This window comes from Macaca mulatta, chromosome 20, assembly GCF_049350105.2.
Source record: "Macaca mulatta isolate MMU2019108-1 chromosome 20, T2T-MMU8v2.0, whole genome shotgun sequence".
NCBI classification, from domain to species: Eukaryota; Metazoa; Chordata; class Mammalia; order Primates; family Cercopithecidae; genus Macaca; species Macaca mulatta.
Genome location: NC_133425.1, coordinates 67,971,510 through 67,997,631, shown reverse-complemented (window position 1 = coordinate 67,997,631; position 26,122 = coordinate 67,971,510). Strand labels below are relative to the sequence as shown.

At 45.2% G+C, this 26,122-nt stretch overlaps 2 protein-coding genes and 2 long non-coding RNA genes across 44 annotated transcripts in view; 3 read left to right on the top strand and 1 right to left on the bottom strand.

The window, feature by feature from the left end:
• The window catches only part of ZNF821 (zinc finger protein 821), a 166,489-nt gene that overhangs the window by 19,078 nt on the left and 121,289 nt on the right, over positions 1–26,122 (bottom strand). For 5 of the 27 annotated variants that reach the window (XM_077983783.1, XM_015126581.3, XM_077983798.1 and 2 more), the window contains exons 1-4: positions 6,000–6,265; positions 5,303–5,365; positions 3,416–3,533; positions 2,006–2,122 (exon numbers count right to left, since the gene is read on the bottom strand). The exons of 1 other annotated variant lie outside the window; for it this stretch is intronic. In XM_077983783.1, the coding sequence (XP_077839909.1) occupies positions 2,006–2,045 (40 nt within the window). In that variant the 5' untranslated portion in view covers positions 2,046–2,122; positions 3,416–3,533; positions 5,303–5,365; positions 6,000–6,265. 27 annotated transcript variants of the gene reach the window in all.
• On the top strand, positions 11,644–15,346 carry LOC144337700 (uncharacterized). Its single transcript, XR_013411133.1, has 4 exons — positions 11,644–11,721; positions 11,812–11,904; positions 12,342–12,396; positions 15,216–15,346. It is a non-coding gene; the product is annotated as an uncharacterized LOC144337700 (long non-coding RNA).
• Positions 16,444–26,122, top strand: part of IST1 (IST1 factor associated with ESCRT-III) — a 33,638-nt gene continuing 23,959 nt past the window's right edge. For 9 of the 14 annotated variants that reach the window (XM_028840716.2, XM_077984553.1, XM_077984558.1 and 6 more), the window contains exon 1: positions 16,444–16,530. Coding sequence is in view for 1 of the 14 variants with exons in the window: in XM_077984553.1 (XP_077840679.1) it covers positions 16,473–16,530 (58 nt within the window). In the remaining 13 variants the exon portion in view is untranslated. Of the gene's footprint in view, positions 17,192–26,122 lie in introns of all 14 variants that reach the window. The other 5 variants (XM_077984556.1, XM_077984552.1, XM_077984551.1 and 2 more) reach the window with 2 other exon arrangements.
• LOC144337697 (uncharacterized) lies at positions 18,070–19,666 on the top strand. Of its 2 annotated transcripts, none has more exons than XR_013411128.1 (3): positions 18,070–18,293; positions 18,430–18,823; positions 18,991–19,666. It is a non-coding gene; the product is annotated as an uncharacterized LOC144337697 (long non-coding RNA). The 2 variants fall into 2 exon arrangements; XR_013411129.1 differs by having other exon boundaries at positions 18,082–18,293; positions 18,420–18,823; positions 18,991–19,664.

Below are 26,122 nucleotides of genomic sequence, written 5' to 3'. Positions count from 1 at the left end.
AAATTATATATATTTTATAAAAAAATAAAAAATATATATACCATATTATACACTATATATAATATAGTATATACAGTATATATATTTTATATATACATACACACACACATATATAGGTTTGTTTTTTACAAACTTTTCATCTGTTGTACCTCTGAATTCTCTTCAAATGTTGCTGCACTTTACTCAATCACTCCATAATAATAGGGAACTATTTGTCTTTTTTTTTTTTTATGGAGTCTCACCATGTTTGCCCAGGCTGGAGTCAGTGACATGATCTCGGCTTACTGCAACCCCCACCTCCCAGGTTCAAGTGATTCTCCTGCCTCAGCCTCCTGAGTAGAGTGGCTGGGATTACAGATGCCTGCCACCATGCCTGGTTAATTTTTTTTGTCTTTTTAGTGGAGATGGGTTTTTCACCACGTTGGCCAGGCTGCTCTCAAACTCCTTACCTCAGGTGATATGGCCCACCTCGGTCTCCCAATGTGCTGGGATTACAGGCGTGAGCCACCGTGCCTGGCCACTATTTGTCTTTTTAATGAACATTTGGGTTGGAATGCTTATCTTCCCAGATCATAGGAAAATGGCTAATTATCTCAAATCTGTGTAGATATTAATGTCAATTTAAGAAGGCACTTTTTGAACACCCTCCATGAGCAGTGCTAAAAGTAGAGAGGATTTATAAGGAAACACATATGGCACATAGTCTCTGCCTTCTAGAAGTTCACTATGCAATTACTGAAATAAAATATGCACCAGGTGCAGTGGCTCATACCTGTAATCCCAGCACTTTGGGAGCCTGAGGTGGCCAGATCACCTGAGGTCAGGAGTTCAAGGCCAGCCTGGCCAACATGGTGAAACCCTGTCTCTACTAAAAATACAAAAAAATTAGCTGGGCATGGTGGTGAGCACCTTAATCCCAGCTACTCGAGAGGCTGCGGCAGGAGAATCGCTTGAACTCAGGAGGTGGAGGCTGCAGAGATCACACTGCTGCACTACAGCCTGGGTGACAGAGACTCTGTCTCAAAAAAAAAAAAAAAAAAGAAAGAAAAGAAAAACATTCATGTAAAACTGTTGAAAACAACACAAGGTAATAGTGTATACTTGGTCTTCTGGTTACTAGCCTCTCCCTCTTGTGATCCATCCCACAAATTGCTTCATAGTACCAAAACGCTGCATTCTAAATGTTACTCCCCTCTCCCTGCTTAAAAACCTTCAGTAGCTCCCTACAGACTACAGAATGAACTTTGAACTTAGCCTGGCATTCAGGCTTCCACAGTGTAGAGTTAAGCATCTCTAAGCTCACATCTTCTGAGTTTTGAACAAATGAAACCTCTGCTTCATATAAAGTCTCCTTGTCCTCTGAACATGTAGATTCCCGCTTCTGTCTTTGCTCACTTCACTTTCCCTACCTGATGTTCCCTCTCCCTGCCTCTTGTTTTTTAATTTTTTTTCAAATCCATTTCTACCCTCTAAGGCCCAGCTCAGGCGCATGGTCTAGAGGCTTTTCCATTAAGCATTCCCCTTGCTACTTCAGTCCACAGGGCTCTCTTAACTTCCTTCCTCCTAACTTCTCTAGTACATACAATCTGCAGCATCTGTTTGGCACTTAACATATACTATCATTCATATTTATATATCTGAAGTTACAATACAGTCTTATAGATCTTATATTGTTTTATAGCCCTGACATCTAGCACAAGGATCTGCACAGAGTAGGTATCTTATAACTGTTTGTTAATGTGATATTAAAGATAAATCAAGTGCATATACCCCTAAGATAGGTTTTCAACACCTCCCCCAGCAACCGGACACACTTTAAATCCATCATATCCAACATCTTTAACCCTTTTTCTTTCTTTTTCTCTCTTCTGCTCAGCAAACTGTGTTTTACATTTAACCTTTTCTTCTTCACAAATCAGTGTGAGCCTCTCCCCTAAATTCAGGTTACTCTTCCATTCCACCCCTCAGCATTCCCAGGTTCCAGAAGACAAAGTCCGATACTCACAGTGAACTTTATTTGGATTTGTCTGTTTCCGACGGGACATGTTTCCCTGACGCAAGAGTTCTGGTCTTTCCCAGTTTCACGACTGGATATGTTACTACCTCCTTGCAAGATGCTAACCTACAATAAAAAAGGTTATTGTTAGCACATGTCATTTTCCCCAGCACTAATACAAAATTTAAGGATAAAATGTCTTTAAAAAACAGCTTCCGAGCATATAAAACTCACCAGTTATAAATAATTGAACTAATGAAAGAAAGAGAAATGAATAAACCTCTAGCCTAATGTCAAGGTCCCAGAAAGTTTAAGAGGGACTCCCTCGGAGGATTTAGAGAATTATACTCTAAATCCATCTTTGGAATCCAGAATACTGTTAAGTGATCACGATCAAGGTCACAGGATAAAAGAGGAAGCAAAACTCAGGCAACCAGAGTTAGAAGTACTATGGGCTCAAGGGGATAACCCCCATGAATTGCAAAAGGAAGCAAAAGGAAGCCAAAGAGGGTGGCAGCTCTCATGTCACATGCCCACTGGAAGTCAAGCCCTGCAGTCGACAACAGCGGATTTTTCATGATGTTATCTTGCCTAGAGGTAGCAAAGGCATCACATCCCTGCGAAACAGAAAATGTCTCAAAGAGGCATCTGCAAATGAGAACAGCACGGGACATAAAGCCTCTATCTGGTGATAAAGGTGCAATGCTATGCTGCACTGTGGGTGACACGGCACTAAGCAAATCAAACTTCTAATGTTGAAGATGGGATCTCACCAGAAGAGACAGATGCCATCCACATTGATGAGTACTAATTCAACACCCCAGTGTGGAATATCACCTGGCCCTCCTCATACATTCCAGAGAGGCGGTCAAAGTTAATAACTTTAGAGGCTCTTCTCAATCTAGCCTCTGGATAGTGAAGAGACCAGTGGGAGGAACAAAGAGAAAAGTTCCCCAAATGAAAAATGCTGCCAAGACGTGCATCTGCTCCCCACCCCATATAGGAGGGGATATATACATAAGCCTGAAGGATCCTGATGAACTACAGAAAGAGTGCCCCAGCCTTAAGCATTGTTAGAGAATCCGAAATGGATTAGTATTGATAGCTGTGACATTTTCTTAGAAAGACAGAGTAAATAAAGACATAGAATAAAAAGGGATTGTCTTTCCTACCAAAGACAGGAATATGGATCTGGCCACACTCTAAGTTTTCTTTCAGTTCCTGCCTTCTTGAGTTATACTCACACTGAATAAGCAAATACAAAATCATAGTTTATTGCCTTAAGAGGAGTTATGGGAGACTACTGCTAGCTATACTTTGTACTCCAGCTAATGAAGACTCACCTCCTGTTATGCCAACTAACTCCTCTATGTAGCTAGAAGAACCTCAAACCTATAATCAGATCCTGCCTCCCCTTACCAAAAGAAGAAAGAAACCGCAAATGGCAAAGACAGGCCTCCACAGGAAGTGGCAAAGGAAGCAGCTTTCAGGCAGTCTTCTAGCATATCTGCATATCAAACACAGTTCTTTTCCAGACCTTTAATTAAAAACAAAACAAAACAAAACTCTAAATGTACACAATAAAAATCGATTTTAACTATTTAGAGGGCAATATACTGAGTGCTGATAGTGTGTGTTCTCTAAGTTTTGTGTATGACATTTTTTTCTAATCAAGTAGTTGTTTTATTCATAGAAGCAGTGAATGAATATCACACTTTGGATTTCCTATATGTGTGTGGAATCACCAAGTGGAAAGGTAACGAAATGCAGGCTCTATTAATATTTTAAAAAATATGGCCAGGCACCATGGCTCACACCTGTAATCCCAGCACTTTGGGAAGCCAATGCAGGCAGATCACTTGAGGCCAGGAGTTTGAGACCAGCCTGGCCGATATGGTGAAACCTCTACTAAAAATACAAAAATTAGTCGGGTGTGGTGGCGCATACCTGTAAATCCCAGCTACTCAGGAAGCTAAGGCATGAGAATTGCTTGAACCTGGGGAGGGGAGGTCACAGTGAGTTGGGATGGAGGCACTACACTCCAGCTTGGGCGACAAAGTGAGACTCCATCTCAAAAAAAGATACATAACTGCCAGACGCGGTGGCTCTCGCCTGTAATCCCAGCACTTTGGGAGGCCGAGTGGGTGGATCACCTGAGGTTGGGAGTTTGAGAACAGCCTGGCCAACATGATGAAACCCCGTCTCTACTAAAAATACAAAAACTAGCTGGGCATGGTGACACATGTCTGTAATCTCAGCTACTCAGGAGGTTGAGGCAGGAGAATTGCTTGAACCCGGGAGGTGGAGGTTGCAGTGAGCCAAGAACGCGCCACTGCACTCCAGCCTGGGCGACAGAGCGAGACTCTATCTCAAAAAAAAAAAAAGATAAATAAATAAAAACTTTAAAAAAATAAAATATACTCCTCTAATGTGATAATCTATTGAGGCTAAATATATAGATACTCTATTATAGAAGAGAAAAACGGAATCTTGACTAGTTTTTTATTTTCTCCCTTCAAGATCAGAAATTGAAATTGTAAGATAAAGGTAATAAAGTCCCTTCTGAAGGAAGGCCAAATAATTTGAATCAGGCAACATTTCAATGCTAAAGCTGCAAGTCAAAAGACCGAGATGAGTATCTGCATATTTAAATAAGCACTGCCCCCTGTATCTTATAATCCTCCTAGTGGCCAAATGGGGAACTGACCAGATGGTACCCAATGGGACTTCACACCTGAGTGATTACGAGAAAAATAAGCAATTACAGTCCCCTCCCACAAAACAAAATGAAAATAATAACAAAAACACCCACAAAAACAGGCCTGTAGGGTCATGGGCTGTTGAAAATAAATAAGTAAATAAATAAATGGCTGTGAAAGGACACTCTTGACCACAAAGCAAGATCTCAAGAGGCCAGATGATTGTTTTATAGGCAGTTAAAGCTAATAAAACCCACAGACATACAGCCCTAAAGGTCACTCATTCTATTTTACTTTTAGCGCTGCCTCAATTTCCAAGTTAAAATCTGAAACCAAACCAAAAATGTAAATAGCTGCCTGAACATGTGCTGGGAAGATAGGTAAACGGTGCGATTCAGGTCTAAAGGGATTCCATTTTAAGAGGAAGGCAGTTCTGTCCGTCTTCACAGCAAGGTTAAGAGTCCTTGGGAAGGTGCAACGTCTCCCCTGAACACTGTCTCTGCTCTCCCACAGGTATTAGGTTGCAGCGTCTAGTGCACACCACAGACTTTAGCAACCAAAAAAACGGGTGAAATCCCAGCTTGATGAAAAGAGAGTGCGTTCCCACCTCCAGCTCTGGTGCAGTTCCCACGGAGCAAAGCAAACTCGACTGAATCCAAGTGATCTGTATCTGCCAAAAAGGAGAGGACAAGAAAGCTGGTCACTTAGCCGCCTGGCTGTTCACCTGACCCCTGGGGTTGGGTCTGGGGCGTGTGTCTAATCAGCCGAGATGGTCCCTCTGTTTCTTCAAGCACGAGCCCAGGTAAATTCCCAGGAATTACCAGACAAGAGCCGGACAAGAGCCGGAGGTCTCCCGAGGCGGCTCAGACAAACCCTTAGACAACACAATCTCTGAAATCTAAATTTAGAAGCTTTTCTGCGAGACCCAGACGCGGGGACTGATAACCCCCGGTCTGCACGCCCACGCCCATCCTCCCCTCCCCCAGCTCCACCCAAGGCTGTCAGACGCCGGGGCCGTCCCCGCCAGGGCCCGAGGAGGCGGGGTGCCTGAGGCCCGCGCAAAAGCCCCCCGGCCCCGCGCTCCGCGCCCCGCGCCCGAGAGCGCCGAGGAGAGCAGGAGGAGCGGCCAGGGAGGAATCGGGGTGGGAGCGGGGAGGGTGAGCTCGGGCTGCCCCCCAGGCCGGAGCTGGCCCCCGGCCCTCTCCCCAGTGCAGACAAAAGGACCGACAGCCGGCGGCCGCGAGGGGGCGAGGAGCCCGCATCCCCAGCCCGGACCCGGAGGGAGGGCTCAGGGGTCTTTTTACCCGGCGCCTCGGCGCTGCGCTGCGCTCTGGGTCCCTGGGCCCCGCCTCCGGACAGACGGACCGCCGGACAATGGACCCGGGACCGCAGCCCAAGCCAGCCGGGCCGGGGCGCTCAGGGACTGGGCCCCAGCTAGCGGAAGGGGCTCCGGGCCGAGCCGGTGGCGGGGAGCCGAGGGGCGGCGCTGCAGACGGACAAAGCCAACGGCAGACAGACAGACAGAGGGAAAAAGATGGCGACGCGGGCGGCGGGAGCGCGCGGCTCGCGCACCCGCAGTCAGTGATGCGCGTGCACGAGCCTTCCTCTCCCCTTCCCCCGCGCCGGCCAGATCCCCCTCCCCGCGGCTCGGCGCGCGCCCGGCGCTGTGGGCGGGGCCTGAGGAGAGGGGCTCCGGGGAGCGCCCAATCCCGAGCGCCCCAGAGGGGCTCGGCCGCGTAGCAGGACTTCGGGACCCCCTGCCTCGCCCATTCCCAGGTCTTTCTCTGGCTGTCTCAGCCTCTCAGCTCCCCCCGACCTTCCTGGACGTGTAAACGCCACCCTACCCAGCCCCGATCCTGGTTTCATACCCCACCATCGAGTTCAGCCACAAAACCCACATCCCCCAACCACAGCTCCGCCGCAGGCTCCCCCTCTCCTTAGCCCGACCTTAGCCCGGATCCCCACCACCGTCACAAACCCTCTTCGCCTCATTCCCCCACGCGTAGCAGTGGCTTCGACTCCCGAGGCTTTGAATGTGACCACGGGCCTTGGTGGGAGGGGCCACGTTCAGCTGTCAGAACCTCAGAGCTGGGAAATCTTGAGATTTCTTTTGAGCATTTAATTTTCTGACATGATTCTCAAGTGATAAACATTGGCTGCTGACCCAGGGGCAGGGAAACTTGTGTCACTGTTGTCATGTGAGGGGTGTTTGGGGGCAATGGAGAGCCGTTGGATGCTTTTTTTTTTTGAGACAGGGTCTCGCTCTGTCACCCAGGCTGCAGTGTAATGCCGCGATCTTGGCTCACTGCAACCTCCGCCTCCCAGGTTAAAGCGATTCTCCTGCCTCGGCCCCGCGAGTAGCTGGGACTACAGGCGTGCACCACCACGCCCAGTTGATTTTTGTATTTGTAGTAGACGGGGGTTTCACCATGTTGGCCAGGCTGGTCTCGAACTCCTGACTCAGGTGATCTGCTCGCCTCGGCCTCTCAAAGTGCTGGGATTACAGGCGTAAGCCACTGTGCCCGGCCTGGTTGGACGCATTTCTAGTCAAACACCTCCTCCTGTCCATGTCCTTCTCTCTCCTAGTTCCTGTTGCCTTCTTTTCTTCCTCTCTTCTAGAATGCCTGAGCCTGCCCTGACATTGCTTACCTGGAGAAGTAGGGAATGCAGAGGAAAGAAGATGAGATCTGGTATTAGGCGATCCGGCTTGGAGCCCCAGCTCTGCCACCGACCAGCCTGTTGACTTTGGGCAAGTCACTTCCTTGTTCTGAGACTCTGCTTCCGAAGATGTCAAATGGATAATGATGCAATAATTCTTGGCCTCTACTCTCAGTGGGTTGTTGTGCCAGTTAAGTAAAACAAATGGCTAAAAGCGTCATGCAAAATGTTTTTCGTGATTACTGGCCCCACAAAGGCGAGCTGATGAGGATGCTGACATTTGCTGATAAAGTGACAAATCCTGGTATTTTCATAGAACATTCTTTTTTTTTTTTTTTTTTTTGAGACGGAGTCTCGCTCTGTCGCCCAGGCTGGGGTGCAGTGGCCGGATCTCAGCTCACTGCAAGCTCCGCCTCCCGGGTTTACGCCATTCTCCTGCCTCAGCCTCCCGAGTAGCTGGGACTACAGGCGCCCACCACCTCACCCGGCTAGTTTTTTGTACTTTTTAGTAGAGACGGGGTTTCACCAGGTTAGCCAGGATGGTCTCGATCTCCTGACCTCGTGATCCGTCCGTCTCGGCCTCCCAAAGTGCTGGGATTACAGGCTTGAGCCACCGTGCCCGGCCTCATAGAACATTCTTATACCTTGTCTTTCCCCAAAATCTTTTATGAGATGATGTCATTGTCTGCATCTTGTGTTCAATATAATAGAATGACTACATTGAGGGATCTTGGTCCTTCACAATTCTGTGATAAATAGCTCATTCATCATTCACTAATTTATTTATTGTGATTGGGATACTTAGATAGCAATTATTATTGTTTAACTTCGGTCAAGGAAACATTTTAATTTCATTTAAAAACTTAGTTTCCAAGTAGACAGAAAATGGAATATTATCATCCAACAAGCAAGTTTTTATACTATGTTTTGTAAGAAGATAACCTAGAATACACACTGGCTTTTATATTTAACAGTAATTCTTGATCAGTTTAGACTGAGGGATACAAGTATGGCTTTATTATGTCACTTTAAAGCTGACTTAATTGACATTTTCAACAGAAAAGTAGCTAACAGGTAAAGTTTGCCTCCAGTGAAATTTCTTGGATGCATTATTAAGTTATTATGTAATGCTGGGCAGCTTGTTCCATCTCCTTGAATTCCAAATAAAATGAGATCATAATAATGCTATTCTTATAACTTTCCTGTGCTCTAAAAGTCTTAGAGATGTTGTGACTCAGGGTTACAACCAAATAATGAAAAAATTATTAAATAAAGAATTAGTTTAAGTTAGGCATAGTGGCTGGCACCTATAGTCCCAGCTACTCAAGAGGCTGAGATGGTATGATGACTTAAGCCCAGGTGTTTGAGGCCAGCTTGGGCCACATAGTGAAACCCTTGTCTCTTTAAAAAAAGAAGAATTAATTTATTTTTCCTCTGCTTTCACCTAAACTTATTCTACATCTAGAAGACCTTTTAATTAACCATATATATTTTTTTAGCTTCACTTTTTTTCTACTTTCTCAATCTACTCAGTTATGTCATCATTTTGCCACTTCAAGTATTTAACTTTCCACTTGAAATATCTTCCTAATCCATTTTATATTTGTTGTCTTCTACAGTGACCTTGTTAGCCCTCTATATTCCAACAGTAAAGGTAGGAGGATTTTAAGAACCTCATGTTAAATTTTTTAAAATTAAGGTATAATTCACAGACCATGAAACTCATGCTTTTAAAGTGTACAATTTAGTGGGTTTTGGTACATTCACAAGGTTGACAACATCACTACTATCTAATTCCAGAATACTTTCATCACCCCAAAAAGAAATCCCATACCCAGTAGCAGTAACTCCCCATTCTTCCTTCCCCCAGCTCCTGGCAACCATAAATCTACTTTCTGTCTGTATGGATTTGCCTATTCTGGACATTTCATATAAATGTGATTGATCATACAATATGGGACCTCTTGTATCTGGCTTTTGTCACTTAATAGGTTTTCAAGGTTCATTCGTGTTGTTGCATACATCAGTACTTAATTCCTTTTTATGGCTGAATTATATTCTGTTGTATGAATATACCACATTTTATTTATCCATTCATTAGTGGAACGATATTTGGCTTGGGTCTACTTTTTGATTATGATGAATAATGCTACTACGAACATTTGTGTACAGTTTTTGTGAAAACATATGTCTTTAAATTATGTATGCACATGGGTACATACATATATCTAAGAGTGGAATTGCTTGGTCAAATGATGGTAACTCTATGTTCAACTTTTTTTTTTTTTTTTGAGATGGAGTCTTGCTGTGTGCCCAGGCTGGAGTGCAGTGGCCCCATCTTGGCTCACTGCAAGCTCTGCCTCCTGGGTTCATGCTATTCTCCTGCTTCTGCCTCCCAGTAGGTGGGACTACAAGCGCCCGCCACCATGCCCAGCTAATTTTTTGTATTTTTAGTAGAGATGGGGTTTCACCATCTTGGCCAGGCTGGTCTTGAACTCCTGACCTTGTGATCCACCCTCCTCAGCCTCCCAAAGTGCTGGGATTACAGGCGTGAGCCACTGCACCCAGCCGAAAATCTGATATTTTAAAGGATAATGTTTAAACTTTTGTGTTTATATTTAGAATCTAGAGTTACAAGTTTTCATGCCTTTGAGTTCATCTAAGGAAAAATTAAGTTTTCTAGATGATTACAATGATGATAAATGTGAAAACAACCTGATTTAGAAAACTTTTTTGATCTTATATATGAACCCAAATCACAGTAATAACTGTGATTTAATGCATTTTATTTTCACGTATTGATAAACTCCATATACACAAATTGAAAGTAAAACAGGGATGGAAATTATTACGGAAACATGGATATATATATTAAGTATATAATCAGGCCAAGCGAGGTGGCTCATGCCTTTGGGAGGCTGAGGTGAGAGAATCACTTGAGGCCAGGAGTTTGAGACCAGTCTGGGCAACATAGTGAGATCCTGTCTTTACAAAAATGTTTTTAAAAAATTAGCCAGGCATGGTGGCTGTACCTGTAGTCTAAGCTACTTAGGAGGATGAGAAGGGAACCCAGGAGTTGGAGGCTGCAGGGAACTGTGATCATACCCTTGCCCTCCAGCCTGGGTGAAAGAGTGAAACTATGTCTTAAAATAAAAAGTAAATAAATGAAAAGAAAATATATGATGTTGAGTGTCAAAGTCTGGGTTCAAGATCTGATCCTGGCATTTATAGCTGTTGACCTTAGATTGGTCAACTTTAAGCTTCACTTTCCTCCTATAAAAACTGATCATGGCCGGGTGCGGTGGCTCACACCTATTGTAATCCCAGCACTTTGGGAGGCTGAGGTGCGTGGATCACTTGAGATCAGGAGTCCAAGACCAACCTGGCCAACATGGTGAAACGCTGCCTGTACCAAAAATACAAAAATTAGCCGGGTGTGGTGGCCCATGCCTGTAATCCCAGCTACCTGGAAGGCTAAGGCAGGAAAATCACTTAAACCTGGGAGGTGGAGGTTGCAGTGATCTGAGATGGTGCTATTGCATTGCAGCCTAGGAGACAGAGTGAGACTCTGTCTCAAAAAAAAGAACAAAAAAAAAAAAACCCCAAAAAACCTGACCTGATAATGCCAGCCTGGGCAGCATGGCAAAACCCCATCTCTACAAAAGAAATACAAGAAATTACCCAGGTGTGGTTGCATGGCATGCGCCTGTAGTCCCAGCTACTCAGGAGGCTGATGTGGGAGGATCACCTGGGCCCGACATCATGGCTGCAGTGAGCTATGATTGCACCACTGCACTTCACGCTGCACAACAGAGTGAGACCCTGTCTCAGGCAAAGCAGAAGAATAACAAAAACAAAAAAATGATTTTTGACCTGCAGCTGCTTCACAGAAATGTCAGCCTGAAATTGAGATAATGTGCTTATAAGTGCTTTGTAAACTGTAAAATGCCACAAAGATAAGTTAATATTTGTATATAGCCCTAATTAGTTATATTGATAAGTTCTCTGAAGACTTGTTTCATAGGTTCTTTAACAAGTGATCTTGATTTTTTTTTCCCCTAGGTTTTAGGAAGATGTCCAGAGCAGTTCCTATATCATTGTATATTCTTTTTAAAAAATTTTTTTTCTTTTTCTTTTTTTCTTTCATTGTATACTCTTTAGTCTGAATGTTAATAGTTAAAGGAAATAACTCTATTCCCATCATCTTTCCCTTCTTTCTCTTACAGAATGTGTAGTACTTTTATTGCAGGTCAGCAAACTTTTTTCCATTGCTTTTTTTTTTTTTTTCCAGACAGGATCTCACTCTGTCTCCCAGGCTGGAGTGCAGTGGCACAATCTCGGCTCACTGCAGCCTCCTCTGCCTCCCAGGTTCAAGCGATTCTCCTCCCTCAGCCTCCTGAGTAGCTGGGATTACAGTGCACCACCACACCTGGCTAATTTTTGTATTTTTTTTAATAGAGACAGATTTTCACAATGTTGGCCAGGCTGGTCTCAAACTCCTGACCTCAAGTGATCTCACTGCCTTGCCCTCCCAAAGTGCTGGGATTACAGGTGAGCAAACTTTTTCTATAAAGGACCACATAGTAAATATTTTGGGATTTGTGGGCAACATAAAGTCACTGTCACACATTCATGCTCCTCCCCTTGCTGCTTTTAAACCTTTTAACAATATAAAAATCATTCTTAGCTGGAGAGGCTGTATACAAAACAGGCTGGCTGATTAGGGCTTGCAGGCCTGTTATAGATTCTTATTTTATTGGGCTCCAACACTGTATCTGGTTTTAGTTACAGCTACTAGTTATAGTCATTTACACAAAAAAAGTACCTGGTTAGTTACCAAAGAAATGTTATGTGTTAACATTTGTCCCAACAGCAAAACAGGATTTTCAAGGGAAACAGTGTTTGTTTTTGAGTATGTTTAGCTTCTGAATGAAACTTGTCTGTTCAACCAGGGACAGAGATAATGTTGTGTTTTTTTATTCCCTCAGAGATACTGTTTCGAATAATTGGCTGCTTGATGTATTACAGAATCTAAATAGACAGGTAGGTTTTGTTAAAGCCCAGGACACAGGTGGTGATCGCTAAATCTTCACAACCCCTGAGTGGAAAGCAACTTTTCTAAACGAAGAAAGGAATCATGGTGGCTGGGCGCGGTGGCTCACGCCCGTCATCTTAGCACCCTGGGAGGCTGAAGCGGGTGGATCAGTTGAGGTCAGGAGTTCGAAACCAGCCTGGCCAACATGGTGAAACCTCATCGCTACTAAAAATACAAAAAATCGGCCGAGCGCAGTGGCTCACGCCTTTAATCTCAGCACTTTAGGAAGATGAGGCGGGCAGATCACGAAGTCAGGGGTTTGAGACTAGCCTGACCAACATTGTGAAACCTCATCTCTACTAAAAATAGCGGGGCGTGGTGGTGCAGGCCTGTAGCAGCTACTCAGGAGGCTGAGGCAGCAGAATCGCTTGAACCCGGGAGGCAGAGCTTCCAGTGAGCGAGATTGAGCCACTGCACTCCACCTTGGGCGACTGAGCGAGACTCCATTTCAAAAAAAAAAAAAAAAAAAATTAGCTGGACGTGGTGGTGGATGTCTGTAATCCCAGCTAGTTGGTACTTGGAAGGCTGAGACAGGAGAATCTCTTGAACCTGGGAGGCGGAGGTTGCAGTGAGCTGAGATAGCGCCATTGCACTCCAGTCTGGGCAACAAAGAGCGAAACTCCGTCTCAAAAAAAAAAAAAAAAAGATATATGTCACTTTTAGTTAGGTGGGGCTCAATGATACTATCAGCTTACCTTTTTTTAGTCTTTGAGATGGAGTCTCGCTCTGTCACCCAGGCTGGAGTGCAGGGGCACGATCTCGGCTCACTGCAAGCTCCGCCTCCCGGGTTCACTCCGTTCTCCTGCCTCAGCCTCCCTAGTAGCTGGGACTACAGCCTGCCACCACGCCCAGCTAATTTTTTGTATTTTTAGTAGAGACGGGGTTTCACCATGTTAACCAGGATGATCTCTATCTCCTGACCTCATGATCCACCCACCTCGGCCTTCCAAAGTGCTGGGATTACAGGTGTGAGCCACTGCGCCCAGCCAAAAAAAATTTTTTTTTGAGACAGTCTTTCTCTGTTGCCCAGGCTGGAATGCAGTGGTACGCTTGGCTAACTGCAACCTCCGCCTCCCTGGTTCAAGCGATTCTCTTGCCTCTGCCTCCCAATTAGCTGGAATTACGGGCATGAGTCACCACGCCGGCTTTTTTTTTTTTTTTTTTTTGAGACAGAGTCTTGCTCTGTCACCCAGGCTGAAGTGCAATGGCATGATCTTGGCACACTGCAACCTCTGCCTCCTGGGTTCAAGCGATTCTCCTGCTTCAGCCTCCAAGTAGCTGGGATTATGGGCGCCCGCCACCACGCCCTGCTAATTTTTTATATTTTTAGTAGAGACAGGGTTTCACCATGTTGGCCAGGTTGGTAACGAACTCCTAACCTCAAGTGATTCACCCACCTCGGCCTCCCAAAGTGCTGGGATTACAGCTATGAGCCACAGTGCCCAGCCTTTTTTTTTTTTCTTTCTTTAGATGGAGTCTGGCTCTGTCACCCAGGCTGGAGTGCAGTGGCGCAATCTTGGCTCACTGCAATCTCTACCTCCTGGGTTCATGCCATTCTCCTGCCTCAGCCTCCTGAGTAGCTGGGACTATAGGCACCAGCCACAATGCCCAGCTAATTTTTTTTTTTTTTTTTTGTATTTTTAGTAGAGACGGGGTTTCACTGTGTTAGCCAGGGTCGTCTCCATCTCCTGACCTCATGATCTTCCCGGCTTGGCCTCCCAAAGTGCTAGAATTACAGGCATGAGCCACCGCATCCAGCCAATTTTTTGTATTTTTAGTAGAGATGAGGTTTCACCATGTGGCCAGGCTGCTCTCGAACTCAGATGATTCCCCCACCTTGGCCTCCCAAAGTGCTAGGATTACAGGCGTGAGCCACCACGCCTGGTCCACTTTTGTTTTTCTTTTCTTTTTTTTTTTTTTTTGAGACAGGGTCTCACTCTGCTGCACAGGCTGGAGTGCAGTGGCAGAATCTCAGATAACTGAAAGCTTCGCCTCCCAGGTTCAAGCGATTTTCCTGCCTCAGCCTCCCAAGTAGCTGGGATTACACGTGTGTTGCCACCACATCCAGCAAATTTTTGTATTTTTAGTAGAGACAGTTTCACCATGTTGGCCAGGCTGGTCTCGAACTTCTTACCTCAGGTAATCCACCCGCCTCGGCCTCCCAAAGTGCTGAGATTACAGGCATAAGCCACCACGCCCAGCCAAAAATATCCGCACTTTTTTTTTTTTGAGACGAGTCTTGCTCTATGGCGCAGGCTAGATTGCAATGGCGAGATCTCGGCTCACTGCAACCTCCGCCTCCTGGGTTCAAGCGATTCTCCTGCCTCAGCCTCTGGAGTAGCTGGGATTACAGGTGTTTGCCAACACGCCCAGCTAATTTTTTTTTTTTTTTCGTATTTTTTTTCAGTAAAGACGAGGTTTCGCCATGTTGGCCAGGCTAGTCTTGAACTCCTGACCCCAGGTGATCCACCTGCCTCAGCCTCCCCTAGTGCTGGGATTACAGGCGTGTGCCACCGCGCCCGGCATGGAACCTGGTTTTATCTTGAAATGTTGCAAATGGTTATAAAGATACAGTATTTCCAAATTCATATCAACATCTTATGGTAACGGCTAGCTCCTACTTGTCATATGACTGCCCCGGTTCAAGAGTCAGATGCAGCCTCTACAGCAGGAAGCAAATGACTTCCTTCTAGAGGCTCATTTCTTTTTCTTCCCCCCACCTTTTTTTTTTTTTTTTTTTTTTTTTTTTTTTTTTTTTTTTTTTGAGACGGAGTTTCGCTCTTCTTGCCCAGTCTGGAGTGCAATCACGCGATCTCGACTCATTGTAACCTCCGCCTCCCGGGTTCAAGTGATTCTCCTGCCTCAGCCTCCGCAGTAGCTGAGATTACAGGTATGCGGCCACCACGGGTAATTTTGTATTTTTAGTAGAGACGGGGTGTCTCCATGTTGGCCAGGCTGGTCTCGAACTCCCAACCTCAGGTGATACACCTGCCTCGGCCTTCCAAAATGCTGAGATTACAGGCGTGAGCCACCGCACCTGGCCTTTTTTTTTTTTTTTTTCTGTAGCCCAGACTAGAGCACTGTGACGTGATCACGGTTTACTGCAGCATCGAACTTCTGGGCTCAAGCGATCTTCCTGCCTCAGCCTCCCGAGTAGCTGGGACCACAGGTGCGCATTGCTGCTTCCCTAATTTTTAACTTTTTTTTTTTTTTTTTTTTTTAAGCAATGGGGTCTCACCACGGTGCCCTGGCTGGTCTGCAACTTCCGGGCTCAAGAGATCCTCCCGCCCCGCCTCTCAAAGTGCTGGGAAGGCCCCTTCCAAACTTAAGTAGAGATAAGTTGAAAGGTAACCAAAGAAAAAGTTTTCTTTGAATACCGAGATAAATTAGGGAAATCGCCAGAGAATGTGGTGCTGGGGGAACACTACTAAATTACACCACACAGACCGGAGCGATGCTGGTTGAAAGGGCAACCGGACGGCTTAAAAGCGGGGCGGGGGAACGCGAAAAGCCAGTAGAGGGACTCGGAGGCTCTGGGTGAAGAGTCAGGGATACGCAGGCTTCGAAACCCGCCCGGCCGCTCCACCCAGGGCGAAAGTCCAGCGAAGGGCGGCAACAAATCTCAGGGAGCAACTCCCGGCGTCACAGAGGCAGTACTGGGAGCAGGTTATGGAAGAATCCGGAACCAAGGCACTGGGCGCGGTGAGGCCATAAGCGCAGAGTCCGAGAACCAGCAGCCATTGCTGGCCTCACCTCGCCCAGAGCGAAATTAAGGGCACGGCCCAACAGCTGACTCAGTCGGCGTGTCGCGTCTGCCATCGTCTCCCGTGCCTCCGCCACGGGAAGTAGTCCCCAGCCGCGCCAACTCCAAAGGAAACCAAGGGAAGGTGCCCCGAGTCAGCGCGTGGGTCCCGGCAGCGGCGATCGCGCAGCCAATCCCTAGAAAGGAGGGCGTGGCTATCTCGGCCCCGTGGATCCCTCCGCTCGTGCTTGCTGCTCTCAGGCCGAGGAGCCGCCATTTTGGATGCTGAACCCAGATTCTGAAGTCGGTGTTTGCTGCATTCACGGCAGGATTCGGTTAGGTGAGTGTGGCATCCTCGGCGTCAGAGGTCTCCTCTTCCTCTTCCCTTTGCGCTCCGGATTTAGCGGTCTCTAGCGCTAGGGCCCGGGATTCAAACGACTTCGGAGGGGGCAGCTGAGGAGAAAGGGAAGGATCGTGGGAGTGGGGGTCAGACCGGGGGTCAGGCCCTCGAGGGCCCGCGGCGTAGGAGGCTGCCCATGCCTGGGTGGGTGGGCGTGGCAGGACCGCGAGCGGCTCGGAGGCCGCTAGTCCTGGATACCCGAAGCCGCTTAACTTTCCGTAGTACTCTTGCCCCGAGGTGTATCTTCCCTGGGGCGGAAATACCGCGGCCTCGGCGAGGGCTCCTCGGCGACACCCCTACCCCGTCTTTTCTGGCCTGGAGAGACTTCGGGAAGGTCGGGGCCTCCAGTGCTGCGAGAGGCAGATGCCCCTGAATCCCGGACGCTTCCAGTGGGCGGGGTGGCTTCCTGGGCTTGTTCCTGGGCTGGGGGGCCGGACTTGGGTCCACTTTGGCCGGAGAAAATTACATTTTCTTTCATTGAAGCAAGGAGCGGCCTCTGCCCGCTTTCTCGGATCCCTGCTTGTGTGGTGAGAGATCTTGGGAGGATCCTTGCGCCTCTCCTGTTTGTTTTTGTCGGCGCTCCTCTTTCGGGGTGCTGGAGGTGAGCTCTTGGAACTCAACAGCGTAAACTTTGAGGAGGGTCGGGACTCAGGAGCTGTAGGTTTAATTACAAAAGACACAGTAGCTTCACTCTCTGTCGTAGTAAACTTAAAGTCTGGTCTTAAACAGATCTTTAGGGGAAACTTGAATTTTAAAATTATACGTAATATTTTAACTATTATGGAAAATTTCAAGCAGACAGGAGTACAGTGAATCCTCATCCAGCTTCAAACACGATCAACTCTTGCCTAATCTTGTTTTATCTATACCCCTCCTATGTCTGTATTTTCTAATTTAACAAAATAATAGTTGAAATATATATGTATATATTTCCCTTTCCTTTCCCAGTAGAAGCCTTTTGGCTTTTGTACCTACAAGTCAATAGTTTGTGGGAAATTTGCTTCCTAAGAACTTCTGGGATAGGAGGACTTGATAATAGTCATTAGAAGATAAAAGTGGCCAGATGTGGTGGCTCAGCCCTGTAATCCCAGCACTTGGGGAGGGCTAGATGGGAGGATCACTTGAGCTTAGGAGTTGGAGACCAGCGTGGGCAACATAGCAAAACCCCTACAAAAGTAAAAAAAATAGCCAGGCGTTGAGGCCCGGATCTATAGTTTGGGAGGCTGAGGTAGGAGGATTGCTTGAGCCTGCGAGGTGGAGGCTACAGTGAGTCGGTAATTGCGCCGTTGCATTCCAGTCTGGAGGACCTTGTCTTTAAAAAAAAAAAAAAAAGAAAGAAATTAAAACACTTCCTTTGTTTTGTTTTGTTTTGTTTTGTTTTGGAAACGGGGGGTTCTCACTTTATTTCCCAGGCTGGAGTGCAGCAGTGCACTCCCTGCAGCCTTGACCTCCAGGACTCAAGTGATCCTCCCGCCTCAGTCTCGGGAGTAGTAGCTGACACTACAGGCCCACACCTGGCTTTTTTTTTTTTTGGGTCGAGGTGGGGAGGGGAGAGATGGAGTTTATTTTTTTTATTTTTATTTTTTATGTTTTTGAGACTGAGTCTCGCTCAATCGCCCAGGCTGGAGTGCAGTGGCACGATCTGGGCTCACTGCAAGTTCTGCCTCCCGGGTTCACACCATTCTCCTGCCTTAGCCTCCTGAGTAGCTGGGACTACAGGCGCCCACCACCACGCCCGGCTAATTTTTTGTATTTTTAGTAGAGACGGGGTTTCACCGTGTTAGCCAGGATGGTCTCGATCTCCTGACCTCGTGATCCACCCTCCTCAGCCTCCCAAAGTGCTGGGATTGCAGGCGTGAGCTACCGCGCCCGGCCAAGATGGAGTTTCTTAATGTTGCCCAGGCTGGTCTTGAACTCATGGGCTCAAGTGATCCTCCCAAAGTGCTGGGATTAGAAGTATTTTGAATCTCCAGTGTTAGTGTTACATTTTAAAGTCATCCAGTTTTGTATATCTTATTTTTAAAATAGTGTTATTATTTTGTCCAAATAATTTTTCATTCTCTTTGTTCCTATGTCACTGACTTTTAAATTATTAGGAGCTCCAGAATCTCTGTCTCTAGCTTTTTTGATTTAAGCTCTGGTTCTCATAAAATCAGAATGAAGTCCCAGGGTTTTACAATAAAACTAGAAAAAAGAAAGAGTAGTACAATTAGTCATTCCAAATTCAGGAAAAGTAATATGCCCATGAATACTTATTTCAGCATTGTTTATATGGTACACATATCAAAAGTTTGGAGAATTGATAAGAAAATTATTACTGAGTGGAGGCCGGGCGCGGTGGCTCACGCCTGTAATCCCAGCACTTTGGGAGGCTGAGGTGTGTGGATCACTTGAGGTCAGGAGTTTGAGACCAGTCTGGCCAACATGGTGAAACCCAGTCTCTACTAAAAATACAAAAATTAGCCTGGAGTGTTGGTGTGGCCTGTAGTCCCAGCTACTCCAGAGGCTGAGGCAGGAGAATTGCTTGCTCGAACCGGAAAGGCAGAAGTTGCAGTGAGCTGAGATCATGCCACTGCTCTCCAGCCTGGGTGACAGAGTGAGAATCCGGCTCAAAAAAAAAAAAAAAGAAAGGAAGAAAATTATTCCTGAATGTAATATTAGACAGAGTATACTACAGGGTTTTAGACTGTAACAAGATACGATGAGGATTCTATATTGCTCGGTCCATGAGTATAGCTTTGTAAAAAATATGCCTTAAGAAACACTCTTGGCCAGGCACCGTGGCCCACGCCTGCAGTCCCAGCACTTTGGGAGGCTGAGGCAGGCGGATCATTTGAGGTAAGGAGTTCGAGACCAACCTGGCCAACATGGTAAAACCGCTTCTCTACTAAAAATACAAAAAAATTAGTCAGGTGTAGTGGTGGGCACCTGTAATCCCAGCTACTTGGGAAGTCAAGGCAGGGGAATCATTTGAACCCGGGAAGTGGAGGTTGCAGTGTGCCAAGATTGTGCCATTGCACTCCTGCCTGGGTGACAGGGCGAGACTCACTCTCTCTCAAAAAAAAAAAAAAAAACACTCTTGGGGCGGGGCACTGTGGCTCATGCCTGTAATCCCAGCACTTTGAGAGGCCGAGGTGAGCAGATCATGTGAGGTTAGGAGTTCAAGACCAGCCTGGCCAACATGGTGAAACCCTCCCTCTACTATAAATATAAAAATTAGTTGGGCATGGTGTCAGGCACCTGTAATACTTGGGACGCTGAGGCAGGAGAATTGCTTGAACCCAGGAGGCGGATCCATCTTGGGCCACAGAATGAGACTCTGTCTTTAAAAAAACAACAAAAAAGGAAACACTCAGGCCAGGAGTGGTGGCTCAAGTCTGTAATCCCAGCACTTTGGGAGGCTGAGGCAGGTGGATCACGAGGTCAGGCATTTGAGACCAGACTGGTCAACATGGCGAAACCCCGTCTCTACTAAAAATACAAAAATTAGCAGGGTGCCTCTTCTCGCAGCTACTTGGGAGGCTGAGGCAGGAGAATCGCTTGAACCCGGGAGGTGGAGATTGCAGTGAGCTGAGATGACACCACTGCACTGCATCCTGGGCAGCAGAGCAAGCCGCTGTCCCAAAAAAAAAAAAAAAAAGGAAACACTCTTGGTAAAAGTCCCAATGAATTTTCCGTAATGTTTTTAACTCAATTTTATTGAGAAACAAGATAAAGATACTTTGGTAATAATGCCTGTGCATTTCAGTATTTATAGCTCCTTCAAGAAAATTTTGATGGTCTCTGAATTCTGAAGCTTTATTTTCTTCTGAATAACAAACACATGATGCTATTGATCTTACAGTCTTTTTTTTAAATTAAATTTTCAGTCTTAATTAGTTTGGCCAGTGAAGATTTGATTATAGTGTGAAAATACACAGTAAACTTTCTGCCACTTGTACATGTAATGCTTCTAAAGGAATTGGACCACCAGGTGTGGCGGCTCATACCTGTAATCCCAGCACTTTGGGAGGTTGAGGCGGGAGGATTGGTGAGCCCAAGAGTTGGAGACCAGCCTGGGCAACATAGCAAGGCCCCATCTCTACTAATAAAAATTTTTAAAAAGATAAAGGAATTGGGCTGTATTATCTTGGAGATGTGTCTTAGCACCTCATTGTGTCTGTTTCTACTCTAACGTCACATCTTCATAACTGTAATACAGTGGTCATACCTAAATTTGTTTGAATTACTTCTTTTATAAGAACATAAAAAACACTCAGGCCAGGAGTGGTGGCTCACACTTGTAATCCCAGCACTCTGGGAGGCCAAGGCGGGTGGATCACCTGTGGTCAGGAGTTTGAGACCAGCCTGGCCAACATGGTGAAACCCCATCTCTACTAAAAATAGAAAAAATTAGCTAGGCCTGGTGGCAGACGCCTGTAAATTTAGCTACTTGGGAGGCTGAGGCAGGAGAATCACTTGAACCTGGGAGGCAGAGGTTGCAGTGAGCTGAAATCGCGCCATTGCACTGCAGCCTGGGCAACAAGAGCAGAACTCGGTCTCAAAAAAAAGAAAAGAAAAGAAAAGAAAAAGATCACATACATTTCAAACCCAAAAGCTTTTGTACGTATTGGAGTGTCTGTAGCCACTCTTGACCCCGCTGTCTCCCCTCCTCACTTCATACTTTTAGAGCTACAAACACTGAAGTTGCTCCCTTAGGAAGTCTTTTTTTTTTTTTTTGGCTACCTTTAGCTACGACTACTTTGAATACAGCTTTCAGGATCACTACCTCTGGGCAGCTTCACTATTTTGGGCAGCAGTTCTGATTCCTTTCCTCCCCCAAATATCCTAAGAGGAGGGACTCAGTCCACGGTTTTACTTTGCTTATTCAGGATGCAGAGGCTGTCTAGCTCCCAAAGTCTCAGCAAGCTGAGTGATAAAAGAGGAACGAGATGGGTTTGCTGTGCCAGTGTTAAGAATTGAAGTAAAGTGAAGGATTGGGCTGCTGATGCATGTGTGACACTAATGAAAATAATGGTGTTACACTAATAAAGATAAGTATATTTATGTATATAAGCAGAATACTGAGAACTAGTATTGTCACTAGTTCAGAACCATTTTTTGGGGTTTATGTTATAATTGCTTACTTGTCTTATGGTTGTTTTTATGTCAGCTATACCTATTTGGTTGTGAGCCCCTTGAAGGCTAGGGAAGCTCTCATTTGAATGTCTATTGTAGACAGTGGCTTAGCACAGTGCTTGATAGAATAGCACTCAACAAATACTTGGTGAGTGAGTGAATGACAGTAAAGATGTTGAAGCACACGGTGATTTTAGAGTAACCTCTGAATCCCAAAAAGAATTTTAGATTACTTACTGTACAGTGTTAGTATGTGATGTGTATATAATCACATATGTATAAAAATTGGTTTATATGTTTGTTAATGTATCTATAAATAGTAAATGTTGACTAGAATATTTTATTAACTTTTAGGTTATTATCTCTAAAATTAATATTCCTAATCATACAAGATAACAAAGTTTATGTTATGTTTAGCTTTGAAAACAGGTTCAAATTCTGAGATAGTGATTAAGTCAGTCTTTTGCTTTTTTTTTTTTTTTTGAGACGGAGTCTCACTCTGTCGCCCAGGCTGGAGTGCAGTGGCACAATCTTGGCTTACTATAAGCTCCACCTCCCGAGTTCACACCATTCTCCTGCCTCAGCCTCCCAAGTAGCTGGGACTACAGGTGCCCACCACCACGCCTGGCTAATTTTTTGTATTTTTAGTAGAGATGAGGTTTCGCTGTGTTAGCCAGGATGGTTTCGATCTCCTGACCTCATGACCCGCCCACCTCAGCCTCCCAAAGTGCTGGAATAACAGGTGTGAGCCACTGCGCCCAGCCTAGTCTTTTGCTTTAAATTCAGTTTTAGTCTAATTTATTTAATGTATTGGTAATCATTTAGGATATATCCTTTAGTTGTTACTTTTGTTGTGGTTTACTGTCATTGTCTTTAATGATTAGTTTCTTTGTAAGATGGGGATCTGTTGAATAGGAGTTGAAAAATCCTCAGTATTTACCAAAATAGTTGAGCAAATTGCTTTTCTTTCCTTAAATCTAAAGCAAAACTAGATTATGTAAGTTCGTAGAATTTTTTAAAAGCATGTGGTTTTTAATTAAGTTTTCTACTAATTAACATAATACATGAGTGACAGCTTTGTACAAAACACTGTGCTAGGCAGTGTGGGGGTGACAGTGACATGTAAGAAACAGTTGAAGTCTTGCAGTGAGATTGAAACAGATTAATCAAAGTTGTTAAACCGGGGAAAAAATATATAAAGCATGCCTTAAACATTTTATTTTAACATAAAACACACAGAAAGGCTAGCTAATCTTTAGATGAAGAGCTAAGACTTTTTAAAATATGGGTCCGTTGACTGGAATTTATTTAACAAATGTTTACGTGGTGCTTACTATGTACATATAACACAATGTGCTAATTTCTTTACAAATTTTCATTTAATTCTCATACCAGCCCAAGAAGTGTGAAGGTTCATGTAATGTTGGTACTAATTTTCTTTTCTTTTTTTTTTTTTTTTTTTTTTAAGACGGAGTCTGGCTCTGTCGCCCGGGCTGGAGTGCAGTGGCTGGATCTCAGCTCACTGCAAGCTCCGCGCCCCGGGTTTACGCCATTCTCCTGCCTCAGCCTCCCTAGCTGGGACTACAGGCCCCCGCCGCCTCGCCCGGCTAGTTTTTTGTATTTTTTAGTAGAGACGGGGTTTCACCGTGTTCGCCAGGATGGTCTCGATCTCCTGACCTAGTGATCCGCCCGTCTCGGCCTCCCAAAGTGCTGGGATTACAGGCTTGAGCCACCGCGCCCGGCCGGTACTAATTTTCTTTAGATGTTTGGTATAATTTGCCAGAGAAGCCACTTGGGCCTGGATTTTCTTTTGGAATGGTTCTTAATTTTAGATTTAATTTATTTATTTTTTTTTTTGAGACAAAGTCTGGCTCTGTCACCCAGGCTGGAGTGTAGTGGTGTGATCTCGGCTCACTGCAACCTCCACCTCCTAGGTTCAAGCAGTTCTTCTGTCTCGGCCTCCCGAGTAGCTGGGATTACAGATACCTGCCACCACGCCTGGCTAATTTTTGTATTTTTAGTAGAGATGGGGTTTCACCATGTTGGCCAGCCTGGGTTCGAACTCCTGACCGCAAGTCATCTGCCTGCCTCGGCTTCCCAAAGTGCTGGGATTATAGGCATAAGCCACCATACCTGGCCTAGATTCAATTTTTGTAATAGATACAGTGCGGCTATATTTTCTATTTCTCAGTGTCAAATTTAGTAAATTTGAGTTTCTGAGGGATTTATTTCATTTCATTGTTGAATTTATAGATATATGTTGGTTATAATATCCCATTTAAACGTCTTTAGAATCTGTAGTGATACTCACCCTTTGATCCCTGATACTGATAATTTATTTATATGTTCCTTTTATTTGTGAATTTGTTATATAGGTATGTCAGTTTTTAAAAAATAGTTTTGAAGAATCAACATTTAGTTGCCCTGATTTTTTTTTTTCTCTATTTCTTCTTCAATTTCATTGATTTTTGCTTTCTTATTGTTGTTTGCTTTTGCTTACTTTGGTTTGATTTTGCTCTTTTTCTAGTTCCTTAATGTGGAAGTTTAGATTAGCAATTTGAGACTTTTCTTCTGGAGAGACAGGGTCTTGCTCTGTTGTCCAGCCAGGAGCACAATGGCATGATCATAGCTCACTGCACCCTCAAACTCTTGTGCTCACTGCCTCAGCCTTGCAAGTAGCTGGGACTCCAGGTGTGTGCCACCAAGCCCTGCTAATGTTTTAGTTTTTTTGTAGAGAATGGGGTCTTGCAACGTTGTCCAGGCTGGTCTCAAATTCCTGGCCTCAAGTGATCCTCTCCCCTTGGCCTCCCAAAGTGCTGGGATTAGAGGTGTGAACCACTGAGCCTGGCCTCTTCTTTTCTAATTAAAACCTTAATGATACAAATTTTTCTCTAAGCACTGCCTTAGCTACATCCCACAAATTTTTGTTAAATACATATATATATGGGTTTTTTTCAGTACAAACCTTTAAAATTTTTTTTTCACTTGAAGCTTTCTTTTTGACCTCCAAGCAGTTTATCTAGAAGTATATTGTTGAATTCCCAAATGTTGAGATTTTCTGTTGATTTCTAGTCTAATTCCATTACAGTATTCTTGGTATGACTTCAGTTCTGTTTAATTTGGGTTTTGTTTTCTTTTTTTAAAAAAACTTAATATGAGATGAGGTCTTACTGTGTTGCTCAGGCTGGTCCCTTGATGATCCTTCTATCTCAGCCTCTCAAGTAGCTGAAGTTATAGATGAGAGCCACCATGCCTGGTCCTATTCAATTTGTTAAGTTTGGTTTTAGGACCCCAGGTATGTCCTGCATTCATGAATGTTCCATGTGCACTGCTGTGTTCAGTGTACGTTCTGTAAATGTCAATGAGATGCCATCAGGTGGTGGTGGTGTTCAGTTCTCTGTCCTTATTTGTGTTCTGTCTACTAGGTTGATCAATTACGGTGGGAGGTATGTTGAAGCCTCTAACTATAATTAGATTTGTTTATTTCTCCTTTCCTCTCTGTCATAGTTTTTGCTTTGTGTTTTTGAAGCTCTGTTGTTGGGTGCATTCACAATTAGGATTGTTGTATTTTCCTGGTGACTTCACCCTTTTATGCTTATGTAATGTCCTTCTGTATCCCTGGTTTTCCTTTCTCCGAAGTCTGTCTGATATTAATGTAACTCCTCCAACTTTCTGTTTGTTTGGTGGTGGTTGTTGTTTTGAGACGGAGTTTTGCTCTTGTTGCCCAGGCTGAGTGCAGTGGTGTGGTCTTGGCTCACTGCAATCCCTGCCTCCCAGGCTCAAGCGATTCTCCTGCCTCAGCCTCCCAAGTAGCTGGGATTACAGGCTCATGCCACCAAGCCTGGCTAATTTTGTATTTTTAGTAGAGATGGGGTTTCGTCATGTTGACCAGGCTGATCTCGAACTCCTGACCTTAAATGATCCACCTGCCTCGGCCTCCCAAAGTTCTGGGATTACAGGCGTGAGCCACTGCGCCCAGCCTGTTGTTGTTTTGAGACAGGATCTTGCTTTGTTGCCCAGTCTGGAGTGCACTTGCACAAACATGGCTGTCTGCAGCTTTGACCTCCTGGGCTTTAGCGATTCTCCCACCTCAGTCCCCCCAAGTAGCTGGGACTACAGGCACATGCTACCATGTCCAGCTAATTTTTTTTTGTTTTGTTTTGTTTTGTTTTGTTTTTTGAGACAGTCTCCCTCTGTCGCCCAGGCTGGAGTGCAGTGGCGCGTTCTCGGCTCACTGCAAGCTCTGCCTCCCGGGTTTACGCCATTCTCCTGCCTCTGCCTCCTGAGTAGCTGGGACTACAGGTGCCCGCCACCATGCCCGGCTAACTTTATGTATTTTTAGTAGAGATGGGGTTTCACCATGTTAGCCAGGATGGTCTTCATCTCCTGACCTCGTGATGCGCTTGCCTTGGCC